The 24,022-nt window shown below is 39.5% G+C and overlaps 1 protein-coding gene across 1 annotated transcript in view; it reads right to left on the reverse strand.

Moving 5' to 3' along the window:
- Positions 1 to 3,014: 3,014 nt before the first annotated feature.
- Positions 3,015 to 24,022, reverse strand: part of LOC121853610 (homeobox protein SIX3-like) — a 41,948-nt gene continuing 20,940 nt past the window's right edge. Inside the window, exon 3 of the mRNA XM_042347869.1 lies at positions 3,015 to 6,423. Coding sequence (XP_042203803.1) covers positions 6,081 to 6,423 — 343 coding nt within the window. The 3' untranslated portion in view covers positions 3,015 to 6,080. The remainder of the gene's footprint in view (positions 6,424 to 24,022) is intronic.

The following is a 24,022-nucleotide window of genomic DNA, read 5'->3' on the forward strand; positions in this document are numbered from 1 at the left end:
CCCGGAAAATATCCTGCGGACGCCCATGCTCGTCAACAGTGTGTAACAGTGAGCTAGTACATGCCCACATTGCCAACATTGTCTCACAGAGACGTGAACGACTTCCCAAGCGGCCAACAGGCCGATCAATGTCGAAAAAGATAAAGTAATATAAAATAAAATAAAATAAAATAAATAATTGGTATGTCATACAACCATAATAAAAATCAAAGACGTTCTGCCCTATATAGTTTCATTTTCTTTTATCGCAACAAAGAAAATGGGCGTAAATAGACAGTTTCCTGGAGGAGTTTCTAGGGTCGCGCCCCCTACAGCAGTTGGTCCTCATCTCCACCCTCTTCCTTCCTCCACATAAAATTCGAAATCTAAAAATTCTAAAATAATTTCCTCTTGAATTAGATAGGAAAATTGAGAAATTAGTTTTCCATTCGTTACTGTATGACTTTAATTATTTAAAAGAGTCTGTATAAGGAACTCGTTAATACACAACATATTTAGTGAGAACACATTTAGTGAGATTTTTGACACTGCTTCTGAGCTACCAGATCCTGAATACGTGCCGCGTGCCAGAGAGATCACAGCGTATTTGGTCTTGACAGCAAACCAGTGCAGAAAATGCAGCCTCACAAAGATACGTAGATCCAAACATCGTCGGAATCCTAACAACTTGACGTACAGTTCCCGACATTATTACTACCTTAATTCAGTCACTTTTAGTGGAATTTTACATTTTGATTGACATTTACGACTTTTTGAAGTATCTGTGGGTAGCGAAAATCCAAATAAGGACATACACACACCTGTTAAAGACATTCCTTATTTTTTCTCTGGGTTCGCCCCCGGTAAGAACCGCCGGTGTAGACGATAATGTTGTACATATAGAGTTGCCAGACAAGTGAATTTAAGACATATTCCGTGCAATGAATGCATATGTAACTAATTTAAGCTTGGGATCCTCACCAAGGATATAGTGATAACGGTTGGGCTTAATACTTCAGAACTCTTCATAGTGAAAGCCAAGAACATAACAACTCGGTTGGCGGCCAAATGTCCCAAATTTCAAAACCAATAAACCCCCTTTTTTTTTAATTAACAAAAGTCTACAGTACCTTTCAAGCATATGGACATTTTGAGATTCCTGCCTCAGTGCCTCGTCGCCTTCTATACGTTTTCAACCAGTCCTGGATTCGAACCCGAGGCCTCAGTCATCCTTACCACTGTGCTGAAATGTTTTTATGCCTGCGTCAATACAATATTTATATGACGTGTAAGGGAAATCTTGCTTAGAACTTATACAAATGAAAATTATATTGGAAACTAAACAAATGAAAAATATGTTTGAAACTATACAAATTAAAAGTATATTAGAAACTATACAAACTAAAAGTATATTAGAAACTATACAAATTAAAAATATGTTAGAAACTATACAAATTAAAAATTTATTAGAAACTGCACAAATTAAAAATATATTAGAAACTGTACAAATTAAAAGTATAATAGAAACTATACAAATCAAAATATTAGAAACTACAAATTAAAAGTGCCTGTCTAAAAACTATGCTGTACTGTACAAATTACTAGCGTCTTAGAAACTACTGTATATATAGCCTAAAAACTATATAAATTACATTAAGATAGAAATTATACAAATTACTATCTTGCTATTATTGACCAAACATTACCCGTACAGTAGTCTTGACAGGTACAGGTCCGCCATTTTGCTACTTGTCAACACATTATCCAGAGTCGTCCGCACACTATTTGGATTAGTAATATCTGTAACACCTGTTGAATTAATTAATATACCGGTTGAATAGGTCAGTTTAATTTGTATTACCTGTATATATTGTTACGTGCAGTCAGGTAAAATATATTCTCACGCACTATCACCATCACAATCACTTCACCACCACCATCACCACAATCACTTCACCACCACCATCACCACAATCACTTCACCACCACCATCACCACAATCACTTCACCACCACCACAATCACTTCCCAACCACCATGTACTACCATCACCACCACAATCACTTCCCAACCACCATGTACTACCATCACCACCACAATCACTTCCCAACCACCATGTACTACCATCACCACCACAATCACTTCCCAACCACCATGTACTACCATCACCACCACGATCACTTCCTCATCACCGCCACAATCACTTCCTCGCCACCATCACCACCACCACATAATCCAGATACTAAATGTTATATAATAATTAATTCCTAGGGATAAATACACCGTCACTAACAGCTCATCCGTCAAAATCGTTGTTAGTTAACTTTGAATTTGTCCTGACTAAATAAACTGTTTCAATATCAATTATCTCTTCCTCAGCAGCGGTATCACATGTACTTACCTGCGGGAGACAGTTAGCAGACTTCAGGAGTGACGTGGTCCACCTCAGCAGCGACGAGGTCCACCTCAGCAGCGACGTCAGGTACAGTATAGTGTGAGGCGTGAGCCAGCCGTGTCTTAAGTTTACTGAAGCTTCTGGCACGAGAGCCATCATCCATTCGTAATAAACTTGTAGATCACTAACAAGAGAACAACACCGTATACCAAGACTAATGTATATGTGTTGGTTTGCCTAAATAATGATTCTAACAAACTGGATTCACATATCCATGACTCCTGATTCGAAGCTTCGTTCTTGAAAAGATTCGATTCGAATTATTTGTTATGACTAATAACACACTTCAATGATAATATTTATCATAAAATACCTACAGTAAATACTAACTTACTTAGGTAATGTGAACATTATGTTCCCTTATCAACCCAAATTTGAGTTGATTCCCAGGGATGCCTAAAGTTCAGTTGATCCCTTTGGGGTGCCTAAAGTTCAGCTGATACTCTACGTTTGGGGGCCCTATTCTTGGACCCTGAATACATGTCTAATAAATCAACTTGAGTAATTCTTCAACAGCGATCCGGTACACTGTTAATGACAGTTAGTGCAGGGATGGAGAGGAAGGCAGAAAAACACAAATACAAGATTAAATGAACTTTATTTACAGTTGTAAGGGACACACGGGCCCAGCAGAGGACGGTCAACAGACGCGTCGGCCTAGGACGCTCTAGCCTATACTGAGTTTAGTTAAGACCGAGATAATCTTGGCTTGGACATCTTAAACGAAAGATGTTATTGGCTAAAACTTGTATAAACTCGAAACATCATCACTGGCAAAGATTCGTAAGAACCACAACGTTCCTTTACTAAAACATCTCCGGCTTAAACGACTTAGGTTAAAGCGCCCAGGCCAAAGCATCCCAACGCTCGGAGATAAACAGAAGTTTTAGCTTATTGAGATCTGGTTTGAGGTTGTTGCCACATTGACCATGATGGCAACCCATGAATGTATGTATGTAGATACAAGTTTATGTGCAACACTCGCTCCAAAAAGTATCTTTACGGTTTTGTGCGAGACAGATACAACGTACGAAGGATATTGACAACCCTACCGAGACGGGAATCGCGGTTTTCATTTTGAAATTCATTAGACCTCTCTGTAAAGATACTCTTTCGAGCGAGTGTACTCAAATACAGATCTACTTGTAGTCTGTGAATGTATGTAAGTCATGTGTATATACCAAAAGACATGACTGACTGCATGTGCAAGATTCATTTTATAATTAACATTCATGTATAGTTGACATTATGAATTTATATTGTAACTTGATTATACTCATACAGATTTCCAGCCTTCTCTCTGTGTGTGTGTGTGTGTGTGTGAATGAAGTATATTTAAATTGAAGACATAAAGAAACCAGAGATTTTTTTGCCTTGAACAATTATGTGGAATGATATTAAGGAACAAGAGTATAGCAGGAACGGCCGCTGTACTCCGCCTTAAATAACCATCACAGTTATTATGAAGACTAAACACAATTTCTTAAGGTAATATTTGTGATGGTGGGAGACAAGCTTCAGTAACCCACAGCTGAACAAATTAAAAAAATGACACGATATTTAGAAAACCCTCAAATTATCATGTTAAGTCACGTCATTAGTCAGAGTCAAGATGTTAATTATTCTTTCCTCGTAAATAATGACGCAACAATACAACCAACAGACTGTATCAAGTAAAACACAAAAATAAACACTCAAAAAATTAAATCATGATCTTCCTTACAACTAAAAATATTTATAATATCACTTCAGGATATTTGGAAAGATTCTGTTCGTCTAATTTCCTCCTAAAGTGAACGTATCTATAGGTTAGGTGTCATTTTACGTTGGTTTTTAGTGTGTTAGCATAAATAAGTTAACCAGTCGGGCACATTTTTCAATCTCCAGTGACGATGATAATTCTTCAATGAGTTTTTTTGAAATTAGGTTCCAAAATTCTGTAGGTTCATGGCGGCCACAGCTAAACCAAAGAAAAATAATAGTGTATAGACTGTGAGGCATGGCGCGTGTATGGTGATGATAATAATTAATAATAATATGAGACTTAACGCCGCTATCATACTATAATCAGTTCTTTATATCAGTCGGAAATAATCTGGTTAGGTAGGCTCTGTGTACACGTAAACCATCACTTTTCGGAGCCTAATATTGCCGCCGACAACACACCCGTGACCTCTGTTCTATCCTGTCTATTGTCTTATTGGCAACACTGGTGAGGTAGTTACGATAGTTACAGTCAATAGAATTTAGAATTTGTAAAGCTGAAGAAAATCAGTTACATTGACTGATTAATTTTGATGATATTTTTTGGACTTTACTTTTTTTTTTTTAACTTAACACAAACAGTTCATTCTTTTATCTTCACTAACAAGAGAATATTCATCATATGATAAAGTGGTTACCGTCATGTATAACGAATAATAATAAAAATAATAATAATAATAATAATAATAATACAATAGTTACAAAAATTTTCGCCTTTTTACCGTGACTACAGTCTTCCACATGAGTATTATAAATTGTGAATAAAATAAATATTATTAATTAAGTTTATTTACATGTTATTTATTGCAAAATATATTTACTTTAACCGACTGCTGATTGGCAGTAATCTGTCGGTTGGTAAGCGGCAAGTTGACACCAATAAGAAGTTTATTTGGTCACAAATTAACACAATTGTCACGGTCACGTCTCACGCACGTCGTCACTGATCACTGGACAACAAGGGAATCCTCTGGTGATGACTTTAGACGAGTTTCAAACTCGGAAACACAACAAAGAACCAACAGACGGAGATTATTTTATGTTCTTTACACGAATTTCATTACAACATGAAATTGAGAAAGTGGAATATGTTACACTACTAAACTTAAAAAGACTGAGTCACTGTACACTGTACAGAGTAGCACCCGAGAGTAATGACTATGAACTGCTCTTGCCTCGGTCCCTTGTCTCTCCCACACTTTCACTGTCGAATTCAATTCCCAATGTCTTCTTCCAACAGTTCTCAATTATACTGTCAGGGAGGATAATTTCAGTCGAAATTCACAAGTTCACTGTTTAAAGGTTCATAATTTACTGCTGTGGTTTTCAAGTTAACACTTCAGTTCCCTTTCGGGAACCTAAACTTCCAGTCATATTGGAGGACAAATTCACCTGACCCAAGACGTCTCCCGACCGCAGGGGTCATGACCCTTGAGGCTCGCAAGTCACGCTGGGGCACGACCCAAAGTGGTCAAAACACTTCATTCTTGTTCACGACAGAGGTGGCGACCAAGGCTCATAGATGTTAGGTCAAGGTATTGCCTACACCTCCCCCTCTCATGATGGTGCCTCCAGTCAGCAACCAATACTGTACTGCGGCAGTCCAGGGCCCCACTCAACACAAGTCAACACTCCAGTAACTGGCCCAGTTCACGCCCCAGTTACTGCAGATCACAATAGAACAATGCCGGTCCATACCTCAGTGACTGCAAATTATGCAATCCGTTGACAGCGCCAGCAATTACATGTCGTCTGACACAACCGTCTAACGATTCACCAAAAGCAGGGAACTTCATCTTAGGGGCGGGCAGAGGGAGTGGGCACTTCCTGGAGGTTGTACCAGATAATTGTTAAAGGCGTCACTTACATGTCGTGATTGCCTTTTACATGTCCTGGTGAGCGGCCGTGGTGACCGCCTGGAGGGTGGCGTCGTAGCCGTGGTAGGGGTAGGAGGCAGCGGCAGCGGCAGCCATATTGGGGAAATGATGCAGGAGAGAGGCGGCCTCAGGCTTGAGGTGTTGCGCCAACATGTCTGGCTTCAACATGTTGTGACGCGGCGCCATACTGGAGAGACTGGGGTCGTATCCCATCTTAGTGGGGTCGTAGCCCATCTTGGTAGGGTCGTAAGTCATCTTTGCGACGTACATGGCACGCATGTCATGGCCGGTGGGGTCGAAGTGGTGAGACATGACTGATCCGTCACCGTGAGGACCCAGCAGCAAGTCCCTGAAACACAGGATAAAATGTTAGACTAAATTACAAGAGAATATCGCGAAAATACATACAACATAATTACAGTATAAATTAACCTAAATGCAATGAAAAAGATCAAAATAAAATACCACCTTGTATACAAATTATTACGTCAAACACAAGATCAAACGTCACACAATCACCACAAAACAAGAGACAGTCACTAAAACAAAAGACGCACGAGCTTGGTAAACGAGTCATTAATCAATATGAATATAGATTATCGCCCACAGAAGCAAGATAATATCCCGTAAGAAAATTTAGTCAACAAATCATCAGTTAACATCAAGTAAGAAATTCACATTATTTGTAATTGTTCTTGATTGGTGTAAGATCTAATGTGTATGTCTCATTCTGAGTGCGTGTGTATGACTTTCATTCTGTGTGCGTGTGACTCTCATCCTGTGTACGTGTGTATGACTTCTGTGTACACCTGTATGTGTAACTCACCGTGTGTACACTTGTATGTGCGACTCGCTATGACCGCTACACAGCAGTCATGAACCTTCCCACCCGAAGGCAAAAACAAACACGCATTTACAGTATATAACTAAAAACAATCTAACCATTTTATGATTTTCAACGCGGATATTAACACTTGACTCCCCGACCCTTTATTAGTAAATATTCAAATGATACAAATTCTAATTTCACCCCCCAAAAGGATAAAATTAATCTAATGTTATAAACCTTTAATAGTATCTTTTAAATATTATGTATTTTATGGTGGTGTAAATTACTGTATTGTTTAAGACTTGATCATTTATGATTAACACTGTTTAATAATAATAATAATACACTATAAAACTAACTTACAATAACACCAGTATTTTCTTAACACACATAATGAAGAACACCTCAAACATGTGTAAGTAATAATTACACACATGAGAATAATTGACGGTCTTCGTCAAGCATAAAGCGTGTTAACCATGAAGACAGTGGTGCCATGTTTTCCCCTCTAATGTTGCCGTGGTGTGGCCTCGGCGCCAGCGGATAGCAGGAGTAATAAATGAAAGGTGTGTCGTTTCTCCTACTGGCAGCCTATGGCGGCTTTGTAAACGCACTATAGTACACTCACGATTTATATTTGAAGGGTGTGTAGGAGGGCAAAGCCAGGGTCGCTACGTCACGCCTTGCTCGACAATAACCTCTTCATAAAAATGTTTTAATTAGTTTTGGGTCTAAACTGTATTCATTATAATAACTAAATATATACGATGTATATATCTTGACTATGATGGATCAATAATTATAATGTACTATAAATTACAGAGTACCATCTAAAGACGGATGTGTCAGACGATGTGTGTTTGTATGGGTTAAATAAAGAGATAATGCAAGCCGCAGCCAGGCCAGTGCAGGGGTCAGGAGGCGCGAGCACCGAAGTCAGGTGTCGGGTTAGGTTACCATCCAGGGCAGGCGGTTAACGAAGGACCCGACGTAAATCTATGAGTTTGGCCTCCAATAACTGTTAGCAGTCCCTACGGCCACATAACTAATTTACGTCACACAGGCGCGGTCACGGGAAAGGCCAAGTGAAATAGCTCTTCATTTTTAACCCCAAATGTAAAGGTTTAGTGAGGAGGAATACCGGTGTGACATTTTTTGTTTCTTTATCCCTGGGGCGACGCGTGGAGACTGTGGGTGTATTCCTCCGTGTACTGTTGGAAACCTCACCAAGACACACGGAAAACACTGACCAATAAAAGGTGCACAACGAGATAACATTTACAACAAGATTTTAAGCATAGATAACATAATCCAGTTTAAATAAGAATGTTTACATACACTGAAGACTGACTTGTATGGAAGGTTCAAACAGCAGACCATTTTCCTCCCCAGCCAAATAATGTCAGTAAGGTGTCAATGCTCTGCCGCTTTATTTCAAGCACGCTTTTCAATACATTTTTTACCCCTGTACATATTACTGTCATTAAAAAGAATACCTCATGATCAATACAAAGATATAATCCTTCAAATAATACAATGAAAACATTTAAATTACCCTTACAGATATTCTAGAAGACAAACTATATAAACTACAAAGGCATTACCATAGAATAAGTTAACATTAAGAAAACGTATTTATTGGTATCTTAATTAATCTCTGGTCTCACTAGCTGTAAGCTTATTCAGAAAACGTCGTTAATATCAGTCACTCGGCAAGCAAAGACACGTATTTAAGCTTAATTAGACTCGCTAGACAACTTTATCGTGTCCACACTTAAAACAACAACAATGACTGACAATAAATCTTCTCTCTGATAAAACTTGTCAATTGACTCACTGTTATTGTTTACAAGCGACAATGATCATCAGGATTTTACCTTTTCTTAGAACGTTGTCTGCTGAAGAAACTTAGGTTAGGTATGGTAGGATACGGGGTGGGTTAGGTTTAGTAAATAAGTAAGTTTAGGTTGGAGTTTAGGTTACGTCTGGCTGATTCATATATGTTGTCACCTGAAGATTAAGCCCAGCTTATTTCACCTTAAATTGAATCCCTATAATCCTAACCTAGCCAGACCGACTCTAACCCTATTAACTAACTTGACCAAATCTGCCTCGTGCTTGTGATGGCAGTTCATATTTATCCACAAGCTGAATCGGAATCAAATATGTAGCCATTTAATAATTTTATTTGTTCATTAATTTTCATAAGTTAACACCAAAATTTTGACAGAAAATGTTTCAGAATACAGATTACTCATTAATTAAATATTGACAGGTGACAATATTATACTGTTTATCAAAGGCTTCAGTAATCATGAATTCTATGTCCACTTAACAGGTAATGTAAATAATAATAATAATAATAATAATAATAATAATAATAATAATAATAATAATAATAATAATAATAATAATAATAATAATAAAATAATATTAATAACAATAATAATAATAATAATAATAATAATAATAATAATAATAATAATAATATTTTCCCCAACTAACAACAATAAAAACTCAAAATTAATATATAAAAAAGCAATTAACTTCACAAGACTCAATAATACTGTAAAAAATAAATGCTCATTATTTTTTTCGTCACAACTTTATAGATTGTCATTTCAGTTTTGTTTTTATAAAGAGCTACGGAAAGTTGGCGCTAAAATGCTATTGTGACGTTGCCTGTAGTACCAGCGCGTCAGCTAGTTCTATAGTAGTGGTGAAGGGGCGTTGTATTATTGTATTTAGAGTATGAGAATTATGTTAGTGTTTGTATTATGGGTGTTATGGTGTGTGTGTTTAGAATATGTGGAAATGCCTCATCGCTGTCAGCTCATCTGGAGGGTAAATTGACATCAAGACGCATATCATTCTAACATCTGTAATGGGTCCTTCAGATTCCATATTGTGTAACAGAAATGTGACATACTTGAAATTATTGTCATATAGTAGTGAAGCCTAATACATGTTTATAAGCCTATATATCACGTAGCCATAAATTGTATTCGCTATATCACGAGAGATTTGATTGTTTTTAAATCTCACACACTGCTCACTAATTCCAGCTGTTATATTGACGCTGTTATCAGACTGTGCCCTTAATATTCCCTCCTGGCTCCTATGTAGACAATAGGCCCTCTCCACCACTTCTTTCATTAAGCAAGGAATGTACAAAGATTGAGCCGTATTTTTTTTTTGGATTAATGGATGTGTAGTCTGTTTCCCCGCCATACGCTTTCTCTCCTCCACGTCATGTTCCCTCGCTCCGTGATAACATGTGACCCTCAGAATTGGAAAAATACCAAGATTGGTCCCCAGGTCGCCCCGGAATGACCTGGGTCAGCCCTAAAAAGGCCGGCGACAGCCCCAAACCAGGCCACTTACATGTAAACTGAGTGTAGCGTCGATCAGTCAACCGCCGGCAGGGACAGCCAGTGAGGAAGAACCTGCCTGCCGGGCGCCTTGGTCCGGACCCTGCCTGCTGCCACTACCAGCCACCAACTCTTTCTCATGTTTTTTATTACTCCATCTGTTGTGTTTAGAACCCGCATCATGTCCTTATGCTAGGGCTGGTGTGCCACAGAATGTTGAGGAGAGTATCATTTAGGCGTTTTTATATACGTACTTTCCTTTTTTTATGTCCTTTTCTTCGATTCATTGTTCTTTTCGGACTTTTCTTTTATTGATTTTTGCCCTGTCTTAATATTAATTTTCATATCTAACGAACGCACGGCTTCTGCTGCCTGTGTTTCGTAAGGTGACAACTTTTGTCACTCTCTTGGGGTAAATAATTATGTAACATTTCCTTGAGATTTGTACCGAGGAATGCCCGCTGCAGGAAGGAAATTACAAGGGAGACCACCCCGTGTTTTTTCCTCGTCTAGTGATAAATAAACATTCATACGTGCATAAATTATCATAGCTGACATGCCTAGATTTAATTTCCCCGAACATAAACCATCTGGAAGACTTCTCATTAATTATTCTTTACGTCTGAGGTATAGGCAAGATTCATTAAGTACCAGGGAAAAGTATTAGGGACATAGTATCAGACCCTTATCTCCTGTCCCTCCATATTCCTTCTATCTTTGTCCATCTATCCCTCATCCCTTCTTCTCTCTCCTTCCCTTCATCCCCCCCCCCCCACAGCAGGCAGCAGCGGCTTGCTCACGGACCATCTGACCTGATGTATGGCTACCTTCACCTACCCACCCACCACTGTGTACCCATATCACTACTCTCTGCGAAATGTCCTCGCCATCCTCATCTTTACTTTAATATCTTAATATATTTACTTCTGTGTCTATACTATTTTAATCCTATTTTAATGTCTGCTTTACAATCCTACTATTTTTACCTTACAATCCTAATTTATCTTAATGTTTTCATAATACTAATCCACCCACACAGTCTTACTTTTTGTTTTACATCCTTCTTTCGCTGTCGTCGGTGGTAATGTAAAATTATCGTTACGGTAAACTGTTGCTTGATTTACATGAGAAATATAACCAAAAGTGGGAAGTAATTTACACTTTATTTACACGATTTTACAGTAATGATGATGATGATGCCGAGAAGAACGTAGATAAGAATAAACTGGATGAGGCAAAAAGAAATGAAAATAAGGAAATATGGACGAGTCAGTGCAACGTCTGCCACAACTCTCTAAACGCACCTAAATCAAATGAAAAGCTGCTGTCTTCCTCTTCCCCTTTCCTATCTATCTGTAGCCTTATGTCTGTATGCAACCTGGTTGTGTATTATATACCGTAGAACATCTGGACATTATAGGTATCGCCTTTGATAGCATTGTTATTGTACTCGGGGTTTAAGAATTACGATACTCTGAGGAGAGGTTATCGTATACTCTAAAGACTAACATCACTTCACTGGGTCAAAAGGTATCATAAGCTAAGTTATTTTTGTGTACTTCTTGGATTAAATATCGTAAGTGGGATTTGACTTTAAGCGCAACTGACTGAAAATTGATATCACATTTTGAAGAATTATCATAACTAGTATTATGTTATCGTACTCAAAGGGCTAAGTTATCGTACTCAAAGGGCTAAGTTATCGTACTCAAAGGGCTAAGTTATCGTACTCAAGGGCTAAGTTATCGTTACTGAAGGGTTAAGTTATCGTACACGAGGGACTAAAGTCATCAAATAATGGTGTTTCAGCTACTGTATAGGGACACCTCTTGCCACCCAGGTCTCCTCCCCCTGAGCCTTCTCCAGAAGAATCTAAGACGTCCCTTGGGTCCCTTGAGACACCAATCAGGCCCAGAGATTCCCTTCGAACCCCTGGACACCCCGAGGTCCCCAGAGAAAGCCTCCTACAAACCCCAGAAGGCTTTTAAGACCCCAGAGAAGCACCCCCAAGACCCCAGAGAAGCACCTCAAGCCCCAGAAGCACTTCAAGACCTTAGAGAGACCTACACATCCTTAAAGAACTGAGAGACACCACCTACAAAACCCCTACCCCAGAGATGCTATGCTCAACCACATTTTCCCCACCTCCCCCAGGCAGCGACAGGTTGTGTAGTGGAGTGGGAGAATGAGGTGGGGTGGATGGGCGGTAACAGAGATGTCATGGAGGGGTTTGCGACACTACACACCGCCCAGAGCCAGAGGAAAGGAGCCAGAGAAAAAGGAGCCAGAGAGGAAAGGTGCCACTACCACCGCTACCACCCACCGACAGGGATAATGGACCAAGATAACTGCAGGAATAATGGACGGATAACTGCAATGGGGCGGACGATGGACCACACTAACAGTTCAGTGGATAAAATACTCATAACAACTAGAGGCCGCTTGGTTATTATACTCTGTGGAGGCTATATAACCGGTTAAGAAGACTTGGTTATTATAATCGGTTATACTAGGGTGTTTAGGTAGGGGAGGACTGATATAAATCTATGGGCATTAAACATATATTATCAAGGTCTTATTTCTCCTGTTTTGGTTCGTGTTTGGTGACTAACTTAACCTCACTTTACGTCTAAATAACTGTCTAATTTAACCTCAACTTTGTCTAAATAACTCTAATTTAACATCACTTTCTATCTAAATAACTGTACAATTTAACCTCACTTTACGTCTAAATAACTGTCTAATTTAACCTCAGTTTCTTAATAAATAACTGTCTAGTACAACACCTCAGTTTCTATCTAAATAACTATCTAATTTAACTTTCTTTCTATCTAAATAACTCAATTTAACCCCCTTTCTATCTAAATAACTGTCTAATTTAACCTCCTCTGTCTAATAACTGTCTGGAATTTAAGCTTACTTTCTATCCTAAATAACTGTCTAATTTAACCTCACTTTGCGTCCTAAATAACTGTCTAATTTAACCCCCTTTTACGTCTAAATAACTGTCTAACTAACTAAACTTAGCCCTAACAACCTAACCTTATATAATCTTCGAGAAAATGGATTCCTCATAACCCCGTAATGCGGTTTTGGAAAGGATTTGCATGATTTCCTGTGTGTGGGACTTAGGCCACATAAGCTGACGATAGGTGGAGGGGGAGAGAGAAGAGGGAGGAAGGGAAAGGGAAAGGGAAAGGAAAAGGGAAGGGGAGTAAAGTTCAGTGATCGTCTTTTAAATGTTGGTCTTGTGGTGTTGAGGTCAAGTAGAATGTTTACCACAATACCATGAAAACCTAACTAACCTAACCTAACCTAACCTAACCTCACCTTAAGATTAACCACCCAAACGCTAACCTACTCTCACCCCCTCCCAGGCAGAGTAAGGGTGTTTAATCATCAGGTTAGGTTAGATTAGATTTAGGTTAAATATTACTTTAGCACTGTAGTCTCTGGGGCTATCGCGGTGTTCGTGGTGTCATTGTTCGTGGTAGTTTCTGTATGGCACTATCTTGAGGAATGAAAGAAGGAATTGAGGGGGTGTTGGCGGTTTGTGTGTGTGTGTGTGTGTGTGTGTGCGTTGGTCTGGGTGCATGATGCTGCTAGACACGCCTCGTAACTAATGCACAGACCCTACTTCACCATGACTAAACAGAATAAAGATAGTTATTCCTATTTACTCTTTTATCTTATACAATATAGAGTTTGTTGTGTTGTTGTTGTTTGTGTATTTCGGTATTCAGTGTGGTAGGGTAGGGAGGGTAGTGGGGAGGGGGTGAAGGTGAGTGAGGGAGGTGAGTGAGGGTGGGGGTGAGTCGGGGAGGGTGAGTGAGGGGTGGGGTGAGTGAGGAGGTGAGTGAGGGTGGGGAATTGAGTGAGGGAGGGTTGAAAGGAGGTGAGTGAGAGGGGGTGAGTGAGGGTGGTGGTGGAGTGGGGAGGGTGGAAAGGGGAGGGGGTGAGTGAGGGACAGGGGTGTGAAGGAAGGGAGGTGAGTGAGGAGAATTGAATGGGGAGGTGAAGGAAGGAGGGTGAAGGAGGTGAGTGAGGGGGGGTGAGAAGGAAGGGGGAGATTGAAAGGTGAGGGTGGGGGGTGAGTGAGGGGAGAATTGAAAGGAAGAATTGAATGAGGGTGGGGTGAGTGAGGTGGGGGTGAAGATTGGGGTGCTACTGATGATTTATCCGTCATGTTACCTCACTCGCTTCAGAGTTACACCCCTACCATAACACATGTCGACACTTCCCTCCCTCACCTCCTACGTCACCCTCCTTGCCTCCCTCTTTCCCCTACATATCTACTACTCACCTCATCTCCCTCTTATCCTCCATATTCCCTTTCCTCTCTCTCTCTCTCTCTCTCTCTCTCTCTCTCTCTCTCTCTCTCTCTCTCTCTCTCTCTCTGTTTGGCCTCTCTGTTTTCCCCTCCCTATTTTCCTCTTCTTCACTTAGTCCTTCCTCATCTCTCCCTAAACCTCCTCTTATCCTCTCTCTCCCTTTCACCTCCTCTCTTCTCTTTCCTCTCATTTTCCTCTCCCCTTTCCTCTCTACTCCTGTTCTCCTTGTGTCTTATTTCTCTCCACTTTCTCTTTTCCTTCTGATTTTCTTTCTCTTTTGTCTCTTCATTCTCACCTTCCCTTCACCTCACCCTCTCATTCCCCCCTTCCCCTTCACCCCTCTCCCTCTCCATTCTCCGCCCCCTCCACCTCTCCCATTCCCCCCTCACCCCTCTCCATTCCCCCCTTCCCCTTCCCCCCTCACCCTCTCCATTCCCCCCCTTCCCCCCTCACCCCTCTCCCTCTCCATTCCCCCCCTCCCCTCCCCCCCCTCTCTCTCCCCTCAGCACCAGTTAGGAAACAATTTTACGATCCGAATTTCTGCTAATCATAACACATATTAAAACCCCTTTGTCCTTGTGACCTCAATTGGCTACGATGGAAACAGACGCAGCCAATGATCTGTTTAGTTAGCTGACTATTCAGAATCAGCCAGTGTGTTGTTGTCAAGATTAAGCCATTGTATTTGTCAGAATCAGCCAGTGTGTTGTCAGATTAAGCCATTGTGTTGTCAGAATCAGCCAGTGTGTTGTAGATTTAAGCCATTGTATTGTTGTCAGAAATCCAGCCAGTGAGTTGTCCAGATTAAACCATTGTGTTGTCGAAGCAGCCAGTGTGTTGTGGTCAGGCCATTGTGTTGTTAGAATCAGCCAGTGTGTTGTCAGATTAAGCCAATTTAATGTTGTCAGGGAATCAGCCAGTGTGTTGTCAGATTTAGCCATTGTGTTGTTAGAATCAGCCAGTGTGTTGTCCAGTTGAAAGCCATTGTGTTGTTAGAAGTCAGCCAGTGTGTTGTCAGATTAAGCCATTGTGGTATTAGAATCAGCCAGTGTTGTCAGATCCTACCAGTGTGTTGTCCAGACTGAAAAGCTCAATGTGGTGTTGCCGGCAGCGTCCTTCAAAGGTTTTATTTGAGGGAAGGTGAGGTATTAAATTGAGGGAGGTGAGGAAGGAAGGAAGGAAAAACAGGAAGGAAGAAGGGGTAAGTGCAAGGTGGAAAAAGGTGAATGGAGAAAAGGTAAGAATTGAGGAGGTGAGGGTGGGGAGGAGAATGAGGGTAGAGAAGAGGTGGGGTAGGGAGGAAGCGAAAGGGAGAGAGAGAGAGAGCAGTCATTACAAAGCATCAAACACTTTTCAATTTAAAATATTTCTTATACAAAAATGAGAAAAAGTAATTATTATGTAAGTTTAAAGTAATAATTAAAGGTATGGAAAAGTATAAACATAAACAAAATAATAAAAGTAAAGATAAAATATACAATTACAGTAACATCGGAAAATATTAAGATGATAATTTAAAGACATTAGTACGGATGACAGATCAATAATAATCACTGTTGCCAACGCTGAACATCCGGACGTCGACAAGAACTCAAAACAATGGCTAAAAATCGCTAAACTCGACTCAGATATATCGCTAAAATTCAAAATCAAGAACCTAAATTTTATTCTTCAAAATTTATAGAAATCAATCCACAAATCCCTTAAATTCCCTTTATTAAAAATCGCTAAAAACAGAAAAGTTTGGTTATATTAAAGGGACTCGGCATTTCGCTACATTTGTATGACTTTTTCTTCGCTTATTTGGCAACACTGGTAATATTTCCTATAAAAAAATACGTAATAAGTCTCAGACATAAGACTAATTTCCGTCAAGATGATCACTTAGACATATCACATAATTCGCTGCATTTACGAACCTCCATTACTATCAAGAGAGGAGCAGCCAGCCAGTGACTTAAGTGAACGTATCTTGTTAATATAATCTCAAGTGTGATTTTAATATATTTAGTTAGATAATATCCTTGTGTTTCAGCCGAAGTCGATCAGTTGGATATATTTATTTTCCTTTCCTCTTCTGTTACGAGGAATATTCAAGGTAGGAATCATACCAACCACCCCTCCCAGACCCCAACGTTCCATTATCTCTACCAAGAAAAAAGATAAAGAAAAAGTGTGGAGGGATGACAATAATTCACAAACAAGAGTTCTCTCAGCCGAGGGTGGATGGAGACAGGGCTCGGCTTACTAGTGTTTTAATTAAAGTAACAGCGGGTCATAAGAGAGTAACCTGAGCCCTGCGCCCGGCGGACGACTCCCAACAAGGTACCGGGGCGGAGGACGCCCTTGTACATAAAACTCCTCGACAAAAACGAGTGCCAGGCGCTTGAGGGAAGAATTAGCTGCAATTTACCCGTTTCATTTACTGTAACATTGTTTCAGAAAATGTAGGTGAAATGACTTAATGAAAAATAATGACATTCTGGTAAATGGTGAAATGATGCTTTAAAAAACTGAGTGAGGGGAGAACAAAGCAATTATATTATAACGAAGCACAAACGTAGTTAAGTAGAGTTTCAACAACTGAGGTCTTAAGGCACTTTTATACACTTAACAACTTACACAAACTAAATAACACCTCTATGCAAACAGCGATCACGACAGTTGGCAGAGAGACTTATTGACAAATCAACACTGCCAGGGTGTTGTCCCGTGGCTCAATCAACAGACCAACAACAATTACACAAAGAAGATTAGAATTTCCTGCATTATCTGCCATTATAAGAGGTGTTGATGGAATCATTCCCTCGATGATGATTTCATTCTTGACTGACATATGAAATATTAAAAGTTTTCACGAATAATGTAACCTGATTAAGCAGTCCTGTACCAGGCAGATGCTGTATAAACGTACCCACATTAAATTAACACACAAACACAGTGCTTAGTTTCACACATTAAGCATTGCACAAACATACACACAAAAACACCTGAACAATATTTTTAACATGGATTACAATGACCATAAGTCCTTAACCTTTGACCCCAAAACAGTACACAGAAGAGACTATTAGAGACTCGTGGTAGGTGTGGCAACATTGTCAGTCCAGCCAAAACGGGAGAAATTTATAAACCATATTTTCTAAAACAGTTTATAAAGTTAATAATAGTTACACGATATTGTAAATAAATTAATAAAAATGTGCGTTTATTTAACCTCAATTATATTCCATAAATAAATGACTAAATGTAAGATTGATGGTATAGCATTTATCGATGGAAAAAAATTCTAAAAAATTTCACAAAATAAAAATAAATGAAAAAAAAGCGCGGGAATCCTGATGGGCGTAACAAAACACACAAAAATCCTGTAAACAGTCGCCTTATCTGGTAAAAAGAGGACGAGGAGACATAAAACAGGAATAAAGATAAAAAAAACCCGCATAACAGAGAGATAACAGGCAGATCTGGAAAACAAAAGTACATGACATAAGCAAATATTATCGTACTCAGGCAGTTTACTATTCGTACACAAGTGATTAAGTTATCGTACAAAAATACATCCTATCGTATATAATTGTTCAAGATATATTTAACGTAAAGTCGAGTTATCGTAGAGGCTAAGTTGAAATATCGTTAATGTGTTTAGCTATCGTATGCAGGGAGGGAGGGTTAGCCATTGTAAATCAGGGGTAAAATTATCGTAAAATATTTAAGACTATCGTATGAAAATGATTAAAGTATCGCACACAAGAGATTAAGATATCGTAAGCGGTGTCATTAAGGGGTTATAAACTATCGTAGATGTAGGAATGGGTGTGTGGGTGGGGGGGCTGGGCGGGTAGGCGAGAGTGGGTGGGTGAGGTGGTGGTGGGTGGGCGGATGGTCCTGTAGCCTCAAACATCCATCAAATAACACCGTTGATAACTAAACCTCATGCACGACTAAACACTGTGTGCTGTGAGACGAATTGTTTTGCTGTCAAGGGGAAGATGGGAGAATAGCGATAGGGAGAATAAAAACGGTGATAAAGAGCAGTGAGAAGGGGGAAAAGGAAACAGGAAGTGGAGTAGGGGAGGAAAAGACGGAGGGGGGGGGTTGGTAGGGGAGGGAGGAAGAAGAGTAAGGGGAGGAGAAGAAGGATGAGAGGGAGAAGTTGGAGTAATGAGGGGGAGAAGGAGGAATAAGAAGGGAGGGGGGAGATGTAGGATTAAGGAGGAAGAGGAGAAGAAGTATAGGAATGACGAGAAGGAGGATGTCCCTTACATTATTTATAAGACCTTGTTAAAAATCCGTCCACCGATACCACCACCACCACTACTATCACCATCATCACCACCATCATCATCACCATCATCATCACCATCATCACCACCATCATCATCACCATCATCATCACCACCATCACCACCATCATCATCACCATCATCACCATCATCACCACCATCCTCACCACCATCATCACCATCCTCACCATCCTCACCATCATCATCATCACCACCATCATCATCACCACCACCATCCTCATCACCACCATCATCCTCACCATTATCATCATCAATAGAACCTCCTTCCACTACCCGACGCCCCAATCTCTATCTCCTAGAGGACTTATACCTCTCTCTCAAACATCCCTTAACACCTCCAAAAGAACCTCCTCCCTCCTCCAAAAGAACACCCTCCCTCCCTCCAAAAGAACACCCTCCCTCCCGAAGAACACCCACCCTCCCTCCCTCAGGAACTACGCCAGAGACATGGGTGCGTGGGTGTTGACAGTGTGATTTGATGACAGATTCTCTCACTTCACACCGACAGACAGTCCCTCACCACTGGTCTGTTTTGGCGTTGAAAGTTATAGCACTCGTTACCGTGTCGTTCAGAACTGGTGTTGATAGAAGGGCAAATAAGATACCCACCCAACACAAGCAGAGATTTCCCGGAGAGCGCTTGAAATGGTAAGAGAAACGCGAGTCATTATTTCTGTGGGACTCGTAGTCACGGATTCACTTTAGGGGTTCAAAACTGCTGTCATGATATATTCGAAACCTACTGTATATTAATCGTACAGGAGATATCAGTATGTCTGTGGGAGATGGTCACTGGTTGGAAGTATAAACATTGATTTCCGAAAGTACAATTTTTCCCGCTCTAGTCAAACATTCATCACGACATTAAATTTTGTTGTACGATAATTCTTTCAATTTATATTACAAACATAGTCTTTCTTAAAAAAAAATCAAATTCCTTTATTTTCAAACGCTAAAAAAAAAAATCCTATTCAGAAAGATATTATCAGTCTTAATCATTCTTTATTTTTTTATTTTCGAACAACGATAATTTATTTACCTCACTTAAAAAAAATAAAAAAAAAATAAAAAATAAATCCACTGGAAAAAAGTTTTATTTTTCCCCGAACAAAACTCACTTAAATAACAAACATAATGAAGACCTAAATATCACATCTCCTTTTATATTTTCCAACGACATAATCCCGACACATAGTAGAGCCTTAGTGTAATATAAAACTCTACAAAAATTTACAGCGTGAAAATTAAAAAAAAAAAAAAAAAAAAATCAGTGTTACCCTGAGGAATATTTAGCTAAGTCCATCCTTAATTATCACATTTTTTTGTAATTACGTTTTCTGTCTCTTCATGGCGTCTCAAGTTTCATCGTCACACTTTACTAAATTCTGTAGTAAGAAGAATGGTTACAACTTAACATTATCCACTTAGATTCACTGAAAAACAATTTATTCACTCATATCGTTAACAGTAAGGTTCTGGAACTGAATTTTCTTAAGATAAATAGATTTCTTGTTTACTATTATTTTTTTTAACTTGTACTTGTACCATTGAGAATTTGTATGATTATTTTATTTAATAACTATCTATCTATCTGTCTATCTATCTATTGGTTGATCAAATTACAGAAAGGTTCAGTCAGTATTCCATTTATCCCAAAAACGAAAAAAAAAACACTATCCCCTCAGCACAGATCTTCTCTCGTCTTCTACCATGGCCGCCGAGGTGGATGGAAGGAGCCCGCGATTTAAGAGAGAGAGAGAGAGGGAGGAGGAATGAGAGGATGGAGTTGAAGGATGACATCCATCAGTTGCAACCCGAGAATAATGTAATTGCCAATATATCACAAAGCCAGAGAGGGCGATGCTGTCCAGAGTTTCGATAAATCAGGCTCGTGTTCTGGCAGGGCCGCCTCCCTCCAGGGCGGGCGCTCCTCGGCGGTGATGCTGGCGACTGTTATCACTAGAGATTATTACTGCTTGCCAATGTTATTACTGGCGACTATTACTGGCGGCAACTATTATTGCTGGCGACTATTACTGTTACGACTATTACTGCTACAACTATTACTGCATGCGACTATTACCGCTAGCGACTATTACTGCTGTGATTATTACTGCTGGCGACTACTGTATTATTACTAGCGACTATTATTGCTGCAGTCTATTACCGCTAGCGACTATTACTACTACCGACTATTATTGCTGGCGACTATTACCGCTAGCGACTATTACCGCTAGCGACTATTACCGCTAGCGACTATTACCGCTAGCGACTATTACCAATAGCGACTATTACTAAGCTAAAGGTAACTATTTGGACGTGTCTGACCCTCAGAAGACCATCACGGTATAAGGTCTAGCGGACATCTCCTCTACCTCCCTCTCTCCTTCCTTCCTTCATTGTATTACTCCTTCCTTCACTCTCCCTCCCTCCTTAGTATTCCCCGCCACACCTTCTCCCTCCACACCCATTAATCTTCATTTTAACATTCACCCTTCCATCCCCCTCTCTCCCTCCCTCCCTCACTCCTTCTCCCTATTCCTTCCCTCCACAACCCTTCTTCTCGTTCTCCTCCCTCCATCCTCCCCAACCTATCTTTCCCTCTCACTTTCTTCCCTCCCTCTCTCTCTCACCCCTCTCTCCTCTTGTCCCTTTACCCCCTCTTTCTCCCCTCATCTCCCCCCTCCCTCCCCCCCCACAATATGTTCCCACGCAGGTCGTCAGTTACCACTTGGTAAATTTCGTCCCAATAATTAATCATCCAGACTTGAGCAATTTGAGGAGAGGACCAGTCAGGGGTGGTGGTTGTTGGTAGTAGCTGTGGTGGTAGTTGTTGGTAGTAGTTGTGGTAGTTGTTGGTAATTGTGGTAGCCGTTAGTATGCAGCATGTTGTATAATAATAATAATAATAATAATAATAATAATAATAATAATTAAACCTCCTCTTGTTGTCTTAACCTTTTGTGGTCAATTTCCTCACGTATGTTTCTCATATCTATACAATACATTCTCCTCCTCCTGCTCCTTCTCCTCCTGCTCCTTCTCCTCCTCATTCTCCCTCTTCCTCCTCCTCCTCTTCCTTGTACTCCCTGATCCAAAATATACAAGAGTAACAAAAAAAAAAAAAAACCTCAGTGCGACTTGTCTATGTTGACCCAAGTTATACCAGCACTAAAAACAGATCGCTTTCTATACGATTATACTTAGTCATCCTTACTATTTTGCTAACTTAAAAAGGCCATAATATCACTAACTTAATAAATAGATAGTAAATGAGGTATTGAGTTTATATTATGATTTATATACAGACAGACAGACAGACAAACACAACAACATTCTTATAGGGAAAAATGCCATGGACTCGTCTTATATGATCGCGGAAAATATTGAACTGCCTTTAAGTAAGTACATTAAGACAACAGGTAGATGAGGACAGTAGAGTAAGACAACAGGTAGATGAGGAAAGTAAGTACATTAAGATAACAGGTAGATGAAGAAAGTTAGTACAATAAGACAACAGGTAGATGAGTAGAGTAAGTACATTAAGATAACAGGTAGATGAGGAAAGTTAGTACATTAAGACAACAGGTAGATGAGGAAAGTTAGTACATTAAGACAACAGGTAGATGAGTAGAGTGAGTACATTAAGACAACAGGTAGATGAGGAAAGTAAGTACATTAAGACAACAGGTAGATGAGGAAAGTTAGTACATTAAGACAACAGGTAGATGAGTAGAGTAAGTACATTAAGACAACAGGTAGATGAAGAAAGTAAGTACATTAAGACAACAGGTAGATGAGGAAAGTTAGTACATTAAGACAACAGGTAGATGAGTAGAGTGAGTACATTAAGACAACAGGTAGATGAGTAGAGTGAGTACATTAAGACAACAGGTAGATGAGGAAAGTAAGTACATTAAGACAACAGGTAGATGAGAAAGTTAGTACATTAAAGACAACAGGTGAATGAGTAAGTGAGTACATTAAGACAACTAACAGGTAGATGAGGAAAAGTTAGTACATTAAGACAACAGGTAGATGAGTAGAGTAAGTACATTAAGACAACAGGTAAATGAGGAAAGTTAGTACAATAAGACAACAGGTAGATGAGGAAAGTAAGTACATTAAGACAACAGGTAGATGAAGAAAGTAAGTACATTAAGACAACAGGTAGATGAGTAGAGTAAGTACATTAAGACAACAGGTAGATGAGGAAAGTTAGTACAATAAGACAACAGGTAGATGAGGAAAGTAAGTACATTAAGACAACAGGTAGATGAAGAAAGTAAGTACATTAAGACAACAGGTAGATGAGGAAAGTAAGTACATTAAGACAACAGGTAGATGAAGAAAGTAAGTACATTAAGACAACAGGTAGATGAAGAAAGTAAGTACAATAAGACAACAGGTAGATGAGTAGAGTAAGTACATTAAGACAACAGGTAGATGAGGAAAGTAAGTACATTAAGACAACAGGTAGATGTGGAAAGTAAGTACATTAAGACAACAGGTAGATGAGGAAAGTAAGTACAATAAGACAACAGGTAGATGTGGAAAGTAAGTACATTAAGACAACAGGTAGATGAGTAGAGTAAGTACATTAAGACAACAGGTAGATGAGGAAAGTAAGTACATTAAGACAACAGGTAGATGAGGAAAGTAAGTACATTAAGACAACAGGTAGATGAAGAGAGTAAGTACATTAAGACAACAGGTAGATGAGTAGAGTAAGTACATTAAGACAACAGGTAGATGAGGAAAGTAAGTACAATAAGACAACAGGTAGATGAGTAGAGTAAGTACATTAAGACAACAGGTAGATGAAGAAAGTAAGTACATTAAGACAACAGGTAGATGAGGAGAGTAAGTACAATAAGACAACAGGTAGATGAGTAGAGTAAGTACAATAAGACAACAGGTAGAGAGTACATTAAGACAACAGGTAGATGAGGAAAGTAAGTACATTAAGACAACAGGTAGATGAAGAAAGTAAGTACATTAAGACAACAGGTAGATGAAGAAAGTAAGTACATTAAGACAACAGGTAGATGAGTAGAGTAAGTACATTAAGACAACAGGTAGATGAGGAAAGTAAGTACATTAAGACAAC

Source organism: Homarus americanus, unplaced genomic scaffold (genome assembly GCF_018991925.1).
Source record: "Homarus americanus isolate GMGI-L3 unplaced genomic scaffold, GMGI_Hamer_2.0 scaffold4896, whole genome shotgun sequence".
In the NCBI taxonomy this organism is placed as follows: Eukaryota; Metazoa; Arthropoda; class Malacostraca; order Decapoda; family Nephropidae; genus Homarus; species Homarus americanus.